This window comes from Biomphalaria glabrata, chromosome 14, assembly GCF_947242115.1.
Source record: "Biomphalaria glabrata chromosome 14, xgBioGlab47.1, whole genome shotgun sequence".
NCBI classification, from domain to species: Eukaryota; Metazoa; Mollusca; class Gastropoda; family Planorbidae; genus Biomphalaria; species Biomphalaria glabrata.
In genome coordinates, this window is record NC_074724.1 from 14,097,626 (window position 1) to 14,112,322 (window position 14,697).

The window sequence follows — 14,697 nt, forward strand, 5'->3', positions numbered from 1 at the left end:
CATCTATTGGTATATTGACACATCTATTGATATATTGACACATCTATTGATATATTGACACATCTATTGTTATATTGACACATCTATTGGTATATTGACACATCTATTGATATATTGACACATTTATTGATATATTGACACATCTTTTGGTATATTGACACATCTATTGGTATATTAACACATCTATTGGTATTTGACACATCTATTGATATATTGACACATCTATTGATATATTGACACATCTATTGATATATTGACACATCTATTGATATATTGACACATCTATTGATATATTGATACATCTATTGATATATTGACACATCTATTGATATATTGATACATCTATTGTTATATTGACACATCTATTGTTATATTGACACATCTATTGATATATTGATACATCTATTGTCATACTGACACATCTATTGTTATATTGACACATCTATTGGTATGTAGACACATCTATTGATATATAAAACTACGAACAAGAGACACTACATGTGGTTACAGTCTGTTACATTAACTTCTATCTGTAGGGCTCATTACAAAGAAGATATAATAAACATGAGGATCTCACCTTCGTACTTTTGGCTTAGGTAACAACCTATGAAGGCGAAATAAAAAAAAAATATGGTCTGAAATATGCTAATATTTAAAAATAACCAATGTAGTTTTGATTTCATATACAGTACTTTGGTGATAAAAGAAATGTAACCTTTTTTTTTTAAAAATGGCAAATTAGGAGCCTAGTACTGTGTACATCTATCTACATTTTAGTGAAAAACTACAAGCACTTTTTATGGCTAAAAATTCAGGAATTTATAAACTAAACCATCAAGTAGTGGCTGCATATTTTATAATATTTTAAAGTACATTCATATGTAGTATGTAGTCTATAGCCCGTTTCTGAATAGATATATCGACTTCAAGGCAATAACAATGCAAATGAGGCTAGCGTGTAGTGGAGGTAAGAGTAACACTGTAATACTTTTATTTCTAAGTTAAAACGAAACAATCCTGAATACAAACTTAGACTTTTAATATTTTCTTATTTAGTGACTTCGAGAATTAAAAATGGACCTGAGTTAATTTCACCTTGTTTTGGGCTATTCAAAGTATTTCTATATGCAGTTCAACGTAGTTCAATGTAAGATATTTTTACAGCAAATAGATCTAATTTTGTTCAATACTTTTATACATTTTTAGCGACCCTCTGAAAGGGGAAAAGACGCTAATAGTTTTTTTTTGTGGAGTGTCTGTCTGTCCCTCCGTCTGTCCGTCTAGTTTAGATCTCAGAAACTAGAAGAGAAAATGAAAATTGGACATCATGATATTTTAGATCATTCAAAGTTCTGATGCAGCTTCTAATTTTTTTTTCCGAAAGTGAACCATTTAATTTTTTTTTTTAAATTACTTTTATAGTGCGCAGAGCTAAATACATTTATAATATATAGTGTGAAGTAGATAGTAAGGTGTATGTATGGGTGAATATTCCCCATAGAAATCAAAATTGCTTGACCAATCTTGATAAAACTTGGCATAAATGTTCGTAACTGGAACAGTGACGTATTTAAAGTAACCCTAAATCAAGCTTAAGACCCTCTCAACTCTATGAGCGTATTACCATTTCATGGATCTAGGACATGCTTACATAGGAGAAGATCGAAAGGATCTTGATCTAAATCTAATTTAAGGAAAATTTTGGTCTTGTCCAAGTCTGTCAAGTCATTTCTAGCTAGCTCACTACCTAAAAGAGGTCAATAATTTTTTTTTTCGTGTTGCAAAGTTATCTAATTTAGTAAGAAGAATAAATCGTTTTTAGTTTCTCTTTATTACATGTAACATGTTATTAATTTTGAATATTTGGATAAGGTTAATAATTAAAATCTTAAAAAATATGAGTCTACGCTAAATGAATATATGGAGATGCTGTGGCTGAGGGGTAAAGCACTTGGAACCGCAAGTCATGTGTTCGAATCCTGGTGAAGACTCTAGGAGGACCACTTTGTGGGAAGATTTTGAGTTTTTATTTGCACAAAAACTGTCTTTGTAACCTTGTTTTATTATTTAATTTGGAAACATCGATACTTAAATAAAATGTCTTTAGAATGTTAATGTTCCGAATTTAATTTAAAATCAGTCGATATATTTACGTATTCATTTTATATTTCTTATTTAGGTTTCATAATATGAGTTTGAGTTTGAGTTTTGAGTTTAGGCACATCGGCACGGTTCCATAATATCCCCCCTACATTTCTCTGTATCTTGGTTTCCCCTCTCTCTTTCTGTTACAAAGCTTCTATTAACTCACTCTGTCTGTCTGCTAAAAGGTTTGTACACGTTGTTTCTCCCACAGCCAATCTCGGATCTGAATTTTTTTTGTGCGACTATTTATTGTACCTGACAACACAAGAATCAACGAAAAAAGTAAATTAACTATTTTGATAAAAAATATTTTATTTGGTATCAAACAAGGGAAAAAATGTGTACTTGACTGATGTGGTGCAATAAGTTGAATCAGCCGCCTTGAGACTTTGTAGGTTACTGCTGTAAAGTTTGAAGCTAACAACAGATAACTAAAAAACCTTCTATTGTCATAAGCGATTCGCTGGCACAGTGAGTAGTGTGTTGGCTTGAGTAGGCTAAAGCCCTAAAGTTTCAAATCAGGTGTCCCATTTTTTTTTATAAAAGCATTTAAAAAGTAATCACGGTAACATAAACACAGATACCCCTCTTTCTTCCTCCATCCCTTTACCAACTGGTCAAGACAAATTATATGATCATAGCATATCGAGAATGCTAAAAAGATGAGATTGCAAAAAAAAAAAAAATTATAATATTTAAAAACGCACATATTTATTAATATTTGTCTATATATATTAAAAAAAATTGTAACATGACTAATGTTAACTCGTGGATACAATCATACTTAAAATATGCTTTTTTAAGGTTGTTGTTTTTTTTTTGTTCATATAGAATGTCTCTACAGAAGAAAATGTCTTTCTCTCTCATCATTTCAATTCTTGGAGTGTTAGTAGTCACCATTGTTATAACCCACATTACTTTAAACTCAATTCATCAAGCCAACTTAAAATTCATTTTTAAAAATTCGGATTTAAAAACTATTTGGTATGGATTGTTCATGAACAGTACTAAGGCAGACTGTACTACACCTCACAATTTATTTCAAAACAAGAGTCCAGGGGAAACAACTAGTTTCCTCTCCCAAGAATTTATCCCAGACGAGAACATCACTTGCACTCAAACCACATTCGTGCAATGCGAAGAGCCTAAAAGATTTAAACCCATCACCAACAAAACCTTCAATGTTGCTCTATTGAGGAGGCCATACTGGATGGACGCTGCCGAATTCTTCAATTTCTCGAACTGCGTGTACTCGGGCTGTAACTTTCAGGATGACCACATTGACGAGTCCACTCACATGGTAGTCATACAGTTGCAGCATATGAGAGACAATTTCACGGTGTTAAGACGTTGGCCTCATCAGCTGTACGTGGCCACCTCCTGGGAGCCACCCTCGCATTTACGCGCTCAATTTGTAGAAGGTAAGTGTCACGTGAGGGGGCCCGGTGGCTGTGTGGCTGAGCGCTTGGATTCCGAGCCTGGGGGCTAGGGCCGGTCCTAACAATTGCGGGGCCCTATGCGAAACTGATTGCGCGGGGCCTAGTCTGGATGGGAATAAGGATAATAATTGAAAATTAAGATTCTGTAATAGAAAAAAATTCGACTTTGAATTTTATTTATTCTTTACCAAGTACAAAATTGCGATCAAATTAGCTTTACTTTACGAACCTTACAACCTATGGCATATGTAGATGCCAGTGACTATAAAAGTAAATAAAGTATTGGAACCTCCGATTAAGGTGAAAATTGCTCCTATTATTACATTTTATTACATGATAGCTGACAATGCCTTTTTTCTTTTATCGCGCGTAGGATTGGTGTTTTCCGCAATGAATGACACTCACAACTGACTATTTTGTCTATTTTTCAGGAGATTTTAATAAATTCATGAGATTTCCAGGAATTTGTCGTATAAATTTTGCAATTTAATAATTAGACATAGAATTAGCGCGGGGCCCACTGTGACCGCATAGGTTGCAGTGGTCTAAGACCGGCTCTGCTGGGTGCCTGGGTTTGAATCTCGGTGAAGACTGGGATTTTGAATTTCGGGATTGTTAGGGCGCACCTGAGTCCACTCGACTCTAATGGGTACCTGACTTTAGTTGGAGAAAGTAAAGGCGGTTGATCGATATGCTAGCCACCCTGCTCGTTAACCGTTGACCACAGAAACAGATGAACTTAAGATCATCTGCCCTATAGACCACATGGTCTGAAAGGGGAACTTTTTAATACATTTAGAAGGCTAAGTGGTAAAGCGCTTGGATTCCGAAACTGGGTTCCTGGGTTCGAATCTTGGTGAGGACTGGGATTTTGAATTTCGGGATTCTTAGGGCGCCCCTGAGTCCACCCAGCTCTTTTAGGTACCTGACTTTAGTTGGGGAAGGGTTAGTAAGTAAAAGCGATTGGTCGTTGTGCTCGTTAACCGCTGGCCACAGAAACAGATGACCTTAACATCATCTGCCCTATAGACCGTAAGATCTGAAAGGGGAACTTATTAATTAATTTGGGAGGCTCATTGTTGAAAACTACGAAAAAAAAAATAAAAGAAATAAATGGGAATGCTGTTATTCAACAAATATTTACAATGATGTAAATTTAAATTGTACAACTATTGCGATTAGTTTTTTTTCAATTATTTATTATTTCTGTAGTTTTATTCCAGTTCTCAGACAATTTTCTAGGAAATAATTTCAAATTATGCTTGTTCTATCCGTTTATAAAAAAAAAAAAAAAAAAAAAAAAAAAAATCCATTCTTATGTTCTTACATTTTTTTTTTTACAGATAGAAATTCCTTCTGGAACTCCCAGTTTAATCTCACAGCCACATATCGCACTGACTCAGATCTATTTATTCCTTATGGAATGTTGCAGTTTAAGCCTGTCCCTCTCAACAAACGGCCTGACTATTGTAAGTACTAGATCTGATATGCTTACCGCTAATGGATATTGTAACGTGAAATTTGTGGCGTTTCGTACTAATAGTCATCATTTATATATACTAGACAGATAATACCCGCTGCCCGCGGGTCTTAACTTACGTGTTTCTGATGTGGTCACTGATATAGTGCATTACAAACAACTAAAGAAAACAATAATGTTATAAGTAAAGCGAATGCATGAATTCATGAATAAAAAAATATTCTGAATGGAGCTAAAAATAGCTAATTGCACAACTGTAAAACAAATTTCCTCTCTAATAATAAAAATAATAATTATTATTATTATTATTAACCTATAAAAACTTAAAATCTTTACAATTAAGTAACGAAATGCACATTTTCTACAAATGAGAACCAAATATTATAATAGTCCTCTCTCTTTGGGTGTAGCTGGTGTGACAGGTGGGGAAATGTGATGTGTATATGGCGCGTTTAATGTCTAGGGGATGATTATTTTTAAAGCTATCACACCCCCACTTATCAGCATATGAATCGGGAGCAGACACGCAACGAGACAAAGCAATGAAAGATAGATACAAAAGTTAAAAATGAAGAATATTTATTTACATAAATGTACATATAAGAATAAAAAGGGGGAGGGTTTGCATCTATCTCTAGTGAATAATATATATAATCATCACTCTTGCACCTAATAAGAGAGTATGTCACTGTGTCCTCTGACTTAGCTGGTATTCCTGTTGATGTCGCAGCTGGCTGTGTCCTGGCTTGAGGTTCTGCAGCTGGAGGTGGCGCTCTAGCGGATAGAGGGACGCCGGTGATATAGTTCTTGTGGAGTCTCAATCCCCAAAATCTAATATCTGTAGTGGGCACAGTAGGGCGGGTGGCCGGCTACCGTGGGCACAAGGTCACTGCGGGCAGAGCTGATCTGCCGTGGGCAGCGTAGTTGACAGGATATGTCCAGTGAGTTGCACAGGGTTGGCGAAGCTATGACGTCTCACACAGATCTGAATCTATAGGGACGTCGCACCTAATAGCTTGACAGGTGGGCCGTCGAATAGGCGGGCAATGCCGATAGCGCCAAGTGGTAGAGTTGAGTAGATCTCAGTAGGCAAGTGCAGTGCTGAATAGCACAAAGCGCAAAAATAGGGGCAGGTCAGTGAGCTAGTGCAGTGCTGAAGAGCACTAAGCACAAAGATAGTAGGTGATTCTTGATATCAGCTAAATAGGCAGACACCTGAGGGAGGCTGCGGATAAATAAAGACAAATTAGGACATGTCTCTCATGCGTCTTATCGATGCCCTCGACTGAGGTGCATTCGTCAGATTGGTGAAATCGCTTTAGAGCACAATGAGGAGATGATGACAAATGGGATTTGGGAAAATAGATGGCAGATAGTAGCAATATAGAAATGTACATAAAAGGGAAAGTAATAATATAAAAATGTACATAAAAGGGGAAATAATAATCTCAAATAAACAACACAGGTGGATAGAGAAAGAAAAAGGGGGGGGGGTTGACTTGGGCGGTGGTCAGCGACCCAGATGATTGTTTACATATGACCGTGGGTCGAGAACAATGGAGCGCGCTTGAATGGTGTGTCCGTTCAAGCGGCGCAACTCTCAGAGTAAAATGAGTAAAGGGGAGATAATTCAATACAGGGGAGATAATTCACTACAGGGGAGATAATTCACTACAGGGGAGATAACTCGTATCTCTTTTCTAGACGCAGTATTAGTGCGCTAGTAAAATCATCAAGGCGATCAACCGAGATAAAGGAAATAAAATAAGGTGTACAAATATATACATGGTTGCATCAATGATCAATTGAGCAACGTAGCATTAATAGATTAATGCAATACTAAAATATATACATAGCACATGTTTATGTTTTCTACTTACGCCAGTGAGAAATACACAATGCACTAATTAAATATGAATGAACTAAGCAAAATACACATGATGATATCCAAAGGAATTAGCACAAAAGTAATTAAGATGGAACTTGTGATTAAGTTCGGCTTACCACCAGGTATTTCTCTAGGAGGGAGAATAAGTGATATAGTCCAGACTCGATAGCTCAGCTCGAATGAGAAATGAAAAAGGGTCTGGCTTGAGTTGGTTTACTTTATATAAGCCTGGAAAGTGCGGGCGGACACAGGAAATGCCCTAGGCTAAGATTTATCTTACACGTGGGTGGATTTGACTCGAGGTGGGAGCCGCACCTTGGAATATCACGCGGTGTGTTGACCAAGGTAATCTCTTAGATCAAAGAGAGACGTGAGAGAAGGGGGGGGGAGAAGGATTAGCTTGCATTCAAACCAAGGTGGTGTCAACCGCGACCGTCCTTCAGACATCCGGCGGGCAAGACAAAAGAGATTGGGTGTTTACCTTTCCCCGATCAAGGGCAGATAAATGAAAGGACGCGCCTTCGCTATCTCCAATGTGGTCAACTAAGTCTAGCCTGGAGCGGAAAAGGTGGTGCGGGTGGAGAATTTAGGGGTAGGATGGGGAAATAATTAAAATAAAATAAATAAATAATGAAAAATAATAATTAATGCTGTGATAAATTTGAGTGACTCTGACAGCGAGTTTTTGACTTGTCACAGCTGGTATAAGCCTAAATGGCCATACAACTCGTTTAAAGTTTCCTCATGGAAGGTTCCCTCTATAATCTATAAGATTGCAATATTCCTTAATTTTGTTTATAATATCTATATTTAGCAAATGAGTGCTTCGTTTTGGAGCACTGAGTTGTCCAATTCAGTGCTGCAGTCATACATTTGTGTCGACAATACCTATTGAAAGCCTTTACAAAGTAATGTAATTTTATTTTAAGTTGCCTATAGTTTGACAATGCAAATATCAACTCTGTCTGCCTTTCAGTTTGTTATTTTTATGTACACTAGTTTCTTGCACGCCCATTCTCGTATGAAGTTGAGACTTTACACAATTATTTATTGTACATGTATACATTTATGGTAATATATATTTAAATCAATATAATAATAATTATTATTACTATAATGATAAAAGAAAATTATTGATTTTGAAAAGGGAAATAAATCATACATTGTTAAGTGATATGATCATAAATATGAACATATTCCCCTTTTTTTTTTAATTTAGTTTGTTAAAAATTATAACACTCAAACAAAAGTTTTCACTATTAGCCAAATTAATTAGATTTTTTTTTCTATATGATATAAATTAACCGTCTAACAGGTCACTTTAATAGAATAATCATTAGAGACCTTTTCGTGGAGTCAAAGTAAAAAGGTTCCATCCAGTGTTTAACTAGTTTTGCTAAATCTTATTAATGTGCAGTCTACTAGAATTTGAATATTGTTAGCAAAAGACGTAGTCAATGAACTTATATATATAATATATCATATGTATATGTATACATCATCTGCCTTATAGACCACAAGGTCTCAAATGGGAACTTTACATTTTTTTACTATATGTATATATATATATGATTTTCTAGACAGTATAGCGCAAAAGAAATCCAAGTGGGTTGCATGGTTTGTTTCAAGTTGCAGATCTCCTTCCAAGCGAGAAATTTACGTTCAACAAATGCAGGTAGAGAATTTCTATTTCCCCGTCAATCTTTTGTTTAATTTCACTTCTGAATCAAGGGCTCTTGGGATTGAATCTCAGCGAAGACATGCTTTTGGAACTTTGGGTCGCCCCTAAGTCCATCCATCTGTGAAGGGTATCTGACCATTAGTTAAATAAAATAAATAAATTATGGATTTTATATAGCGCTACTTTCATACTTATTGCATACTCAGAGCGCTTTGATTCAATCTCTGTTGTGGACCAGTGGGGGGGGGGGAGGGGGTATCTGGGAGAAGGTTTTTCCATGCTGCCTTTAGGCGCTCAGTAAAAACAGTTGGATGTCAAACCTCGAGCCCCCTTCATAGGTAGCCAAGCTAAGCTAAGTTCAAGCGCACTTAGCCACTCGACCTCGCTTACCAGTTAGTTGTAAAAAAAAAAAAGTTGGTTAGTCGTTATATTTTTTTTCCACTTATATATTTTATTTTAATTAATTTTCAGAAAATCATCCCTGTAGACATATATGGTCGTTGCGGTGCACCCTGCCAGGACCCCAAACCGATGTGTTATACGAGCAATCTCTTGCAGTACAGATACTATCTATCCTTTGAGAACAACTTCTGCAAAGACTACGTCACGGAGAAATTGTTTAAGCTCTTCTGGGGCGGCATGCATGTCGTTCCAGTCGTCAGAGGGGGTTTCGACTACGATACACAGTTGCCTGATCTTACTTACATAAACGCTGGTAGCTTTCCTAACGCCACCGAGTTAGCCCTTTTTCTTCAGAAGCTTGGACAAGACACATCTACCTATGCCAAGTATTTAGAGCGTATCGACATGTATCGGATACTGGATGGATCTTGGCCGACGAGTATAGGCTGCAAGGTTTGCAAGTATCTGCACACAAGGAAACTTCAAAGTCAAATTGACGATCTAAAAAAGTGGATCTCGGATGATGTGTGTCACGCTCCAAAGGACATTGATCAATAAAGATTGCCAACTGTAGTTCGTTAATAATTTTTAAACCATTGCAAGATTTAAATTTATTGTTTCATAAAGAAAACAAAATAAATAATATACGATTTTTTTTGTATGATTTATCGATCACAAATGTCTCTTTGAGCTGTGGATATCTCTCTTTTATTTGTGTGATGATGATAGCGTGTATACATCTTGATGTAAATACTCGTAAAGTAAAGATAAGACAGTGAGATTTACGGAGAAAATGTTTATAATCGACATTATCTGTTTTAACAAGATAAACAGACTAGATAATTTTTAAAAAGTAAACTAAAAATTTTATACAAAATGTATTTGCTTGAATTAGTTTGGATCAGTCACTACATTTGTAATAGATCTAGATCAACAATAATAAATATGTGCGATTAATATTATTTGTAGCAACTGTTGTTTTTTAGCACTAATTCCTAATTTTAGCTTTCTCACTACGCCATGATCTTATCACTTACCTGGACCAGCTGGGAACATGGGGAGGGGGAGAAAGAAAGGGGACATCAGGTTAAATTTTATTGTTATTGTTGGATTTTAAAAGCATTTACTGAAAACAAAAGGGAACGAACTGAATCTGAACTTGTGGCTCACGCCTCCTAGAGCCAACGGGGTAACCACAGTCGAAGACAAGCCTTATTATTATTATATTTAAAAGATATATGCTTTACTAAACTAAGAAATATTTACACAAATTTTAGCTCGAGATATAACCAGAGTCGTAGCGAGGGTAGGGGGTGAGAAGGGAAGAATTTGAAAATCCCCCCGGGGCCAACACTTGAGGGAGGCCACCAAATGAGTGGCTTTTTTTATTACATTAGATATTAAATACTACGCAAAATGCAGGGGCCCCTAAAGGGGTCAAGCCCTCGAGCCCCCAAATTATAGCCAATTCTTAGCTAAGTTACTGGATATAACTTAATATTTCAATTATTTATTTAGAAATATCTACTAAAGAAAAAATTTAATACTAGATCAAGAAATGAATTGTTCTATCAAAAAAAAATCAATTTTATTATTGTTTCTATTTGGTTCTTTTGAATAAGATGTTTGCAAATCACTGTGGCTGTGAATTGGGAAAGATTTTCCATGCAAGTGAAATGGAGTTACTAAAAACAACAAAAAAAAAAACATTTCTAAGTTAAAACATTGACTTGATCTAGATGTAGCTGCCTGGTCGTGCGGTTTGCGCGCTGTGCTGTCATTTGGATTTATCGATGGTCCCGGGTTCAAACCCTACCAGCTCCCATCCCCTGTCGTCCTGCGGAAGGTTTGGACTAGGAAGTTAACTATCTTCAACTCTGAAGGAACATCCAAAACATGTAAAACATTTTACAAACAAACGTGTAAACCAATCCAAATGACAAGCTTGAAAGAACCTTGTAAGAAAAGCTTCAAAAGTCGTTAGAATCATGTATAAGAAAGACCTTCAGACCTTCAAGTCAGTGAATCCAGTTAGTTGGGCTACAACACATCAGAGCATTGCAATGTGGTTGTTGTTGTTTTTAGTTTCGATTGCATTTATCGCTCTGATTTTTAGTCTAAATGTGGAATTCTATTGTTCTTCAGTGGATTGAGTTTTAAAAGGATTAAATTTGAATCAAGTTAACGTTGTAACTTTTCAGAGTTTAAATCTTTGACTCCGGAATTATTTTCCACGTTTGGACGGAACTAATTTTTTCCGCCATTTCAGAGTGCGCTACTTGCCTTCGGTTATAACTTGTATAACTTTTTTTTTTTTTTATTATTGGAAATAATAAATTTGATACAGAATTAAAGAGAAATGCATGCTCTTTCTATTTGTTAAATTTTCTAGCTTGCTAATCATATTGTTCTTGTAATTTTGGGTTTTGATTATAAAAATTAAAAATGAAAAACTTACCAAATGACATTGAAAATATCAATAAAAGTGCATATAATAAGAAATTTATTGTTGGAAATAAATAATGAACAGCAATAAACACAAAAAAAAGAGAATAAACTGAAACTAATAATCCAATATTACTACTTTAACGAAAAAGACCTCAAAAAAAAAAAAAAAAAGTAACGCACTTGGAACAAAAAAAATTTAAGCTAAAACTAGTCCAACTGTACAGTATATATATTTATATATATAATATTTTCGTCTAAAGTTCTTTATGTACATAATATATAAATAGGGTTTGTTGGACTAGTCCGTTTCGTTTCTTTGATTAAAAAGTATTGGGCCGGAAGTCGCTTTTTTAATTTATTTATTTTATGAGTATTTTACTCAAGATCTGTGTTGTTTTTTTAGGACTAGCTTATTTCATGTACCCGGCATTTTCCGATACACAATTTAATACACAAAGTAATTGTTGAAAAAAATTGTAGTGATTTTAAACTTTAAATGATTACTTAAAAAGGTGTTACTCTAATCAATTTGAATATTATTTTGTTATGAATGTCACTGTTTATTTTGTGTCTGTTCTAGTTTCTTAAATTTTTCTTGAGTAAAGGGGTCGTTTTTCTCCTAATGGGTATACCTGATTTCTCCAAGCAGCCTTTGTAAAATATTGGTCCTAAATAATGCTATGTTTATAAACGAAATATCGCATGGCTGCATTATGATAAATGTACGTGTTAGTTCAATATATTTTATATTACTAGGTAACTATAAATAACCGCATAAATAGATGTAAGTTTAATTTTTTTTTTCTGTAAGATAAAGTCATATGGCAAATTTTTGTTTATATCCAAATTCTAAAAAGGAATAATAATAGAATTATACAGTCAAAATAATCACTAAGTTTTTCTTTTAATAGTTTTGAAAGTCTAACTGAGTTTGTGTTTTTGCAGATGTACACAAGCTACACTATGAGTCAGTCCATTTCTGACTATTTAGAAATGAGAGTAAAAATATAGGCTTCGATATTTTTAGCCTGAATTTAAGAAGTTACAATCTTCAAACAACTAATATATTGCCTCTTCCATAAAACTTTGTACTTAAAAAATAAATTTATCCAATGCTCGAAATCCTGCTTGTATACTTAGGCCCTATTTAAATCGATCCGGTATCAATGTATTAAGTAGCAATAACCCCGCAAAAAAATTAAATGAAAGAAGATTGAGATATACATATATTTTTGTGACGGTACGCACCGGTACGGGGTACCGGCACCTTTTTTCAATGTCAGGAAAATGATTAATTTTCTTGTAATTCAACGTTAATTGTTAATTTATTATTAGTTGAAAGTTAGGCAATCTATCACTGAGTACAGGAGCCTCTTTTTTATTTTTACATGCCGTATTATTAAAAACACCTCTATGTGAACTTCTCAATCATCTAGAGTCTTAGACAGTCATTATTTTAGACTAGATTTAAGTAGAGTCTAGACCTAGATTTAATAGGCCTATTATTATAAAAAAAAAATCAGTCATAATAGACATCATTCGCAATTTTATTTTTAGGTCTAGGCATTGAAAAGTAAATCTATTAATAAACTATAATAGATCTAAGTCTAAGTACTAACTTATTAAATAAGTCATTAAATATTAAATAAGTCATTATAAGTAGAAGTATTATAATGAATATTGTATAGATCTAGATTGACTATATTATAGATAGATCTATAGATAGATCTCTAGTTTAGTAGATTAAGTATAGAGTATAGCAAACGTATTACAGTATTATTAGATCTATGTCTGACTTATGTCTATATCTAATTAATTCTAATAATCTAATAATTAAAAAACTTTAGTCTTTATTAATATCTAGACTTTTTTCTTATAAAAACTAACTATAGGCATAGCACAGGCTAGACTCGTCAATCTAGTCTCTATTCGATTTTTATATATAGATCTAGACTAGAATTAGATTATAGATCAAAATATACTAATGGAGAGATGATATGAGGTGTTAGCTAATAGCGTTGCTCAAGAAACAAACCTTGGTTTTTCTAAACTCTAATACTTGGTATGTAATAGTAAAACAGCACCTACCTAAATAAATCGTAACTAGCAATCAAAAACCTATATTTATTGTAGTATATATAGGTCTGTGGTTGTATTTTATATAGCCTTCGTAACTTCTTCTATAGAGAAATGACTTTTTGTAATTTCTTTTACTGAAAATTGGGCTATTCGCGTCTGACACATATATAAATTTTAAGTTCAGCAACAAACCCTATTCCTTCTAGCTGCGATATTCATGGAAGCAGTCAATATGAATGTGTGGATTCGACTCGCATCCATCGCAAACATAAACGCTTCTCCCTGACCTTAACAAATTCGTGGCTTTGCTATTCTACTGACAGACCATTATAGAACAAATACTAAAGCTCCCACTCGACAACGCCATTTTGTGTTGCTGGTGGAGGGAAGAACTTGATGCTAATTATGTCTATAATCTTTATGACAAATCTGACATAAATACAATAAACGCAACGCTTCGTCTATTCCGTGTCCTCTAACTTAAACTCTAAAACATACTCATTTTGTTTATCCTAACAATAAATTACGCTTTCAGAACAGTTCTCCTTAAAAGAAGTTCCTAACTTCATGCACTGATCCTGGAAACAAATTGCGCTTTCAGAACAGTTCTCCTTAAGTTCCTAACATCATGCACTGATCCTGAAAACAAATTGCGCTTTCAGAACAGTTCTCCTTAAGTTCCTAACATCATGCACTGATCCTGAAAACAAATTGCGCTTTCAGAACAGTTCTCCTTAAGTTCCTAACATCATGCACTGATCCTGAAAACAAATTGCGCTTTCAGAACAGTTCAACGCAGATTTTATGTGGCAACTACAACAACCAAGCACCTCAGCCTTTCTCCAGTCCAGACGTTTGTAATGCCCAGTCCTCACCTGGATTCAATCTCACGTCAACCCGATACATGACTTTATAAAAGCAGAAACAGAAATATACATAAACATTTCTTAGAAACCAAAAGCTAGGTATAAAACCCAACAAACTCTCCAGTATAATATTGTTACGAATCTCACTATCCAGGCTCTCTGCAAACTGCACCATACACCACCAACTTAAAGAACTTGACAACTCAGGGCTCCAAAGTAACGTAACACTTTAATAGTTGAAGAAATAACAGCCAATACTGTACAATTGG

General features: G+C 34.6%; 1 protein-coding gene across 1 annotated transcript; it reads left to right on the forward strand.

The window, feature by feature from the left end:
- The first annotated feature begins 1,010 nt into the window (after positions 1-1,010).
- LOC106058213 (alpha-(1,3)-fucosyltransferase C-like) lies at positions 1,011-9,687 on the forward strand. Its single transcript, XM_056009376.1, has 5 exons — positions 1,011-1,147; positions 2,977-3,566; positions 4,928-5,053; positions 8,533-8,627; positions 9,105-9,687. Exons 2-5 carry the CDS (start codon positions 2,978-2,980, stop codon positions 9,591-9,593), a joined length of 1,299 nt encoding a protein of 432 aa, XP_055865351.1. The 5' UTR covers positions 1,011-1,147; position 2,977; the 3' UTR covers positions 9,594-9,687.
- The last annotated feature ends 5,010 nt before the right edge of the window (positions 9,688-14,697 follow it).

What these genes read in the sequence shown, in the direction of transcription:
- LOC106058213 (XM_056009376.1), top strand. Translation starts at nt 2,978, where the DNA reads ATGTCTCTACAGAAGAAAATGTCTTTCTCTCTCATCATTTCAATTCTT. An exon ending in ACGCGCTCAATTTGTAGAAG is followed by an intron (nt 3,567 to 4,927) that starts GTAAGTGTCACG and finishes TTTTTTTTACAG; the next exon opens with ATAGAAATTCCTTCTGGAAC. An exon ending in CAACAAACGGCCTGACTATT is followed by an intron (nt 5,054 to 8,532) that starts GTAAGTACTAGA and finishes ATGATTTTCTAG; the next exon opens with ACAGTATAGCGCAAAAGAAA.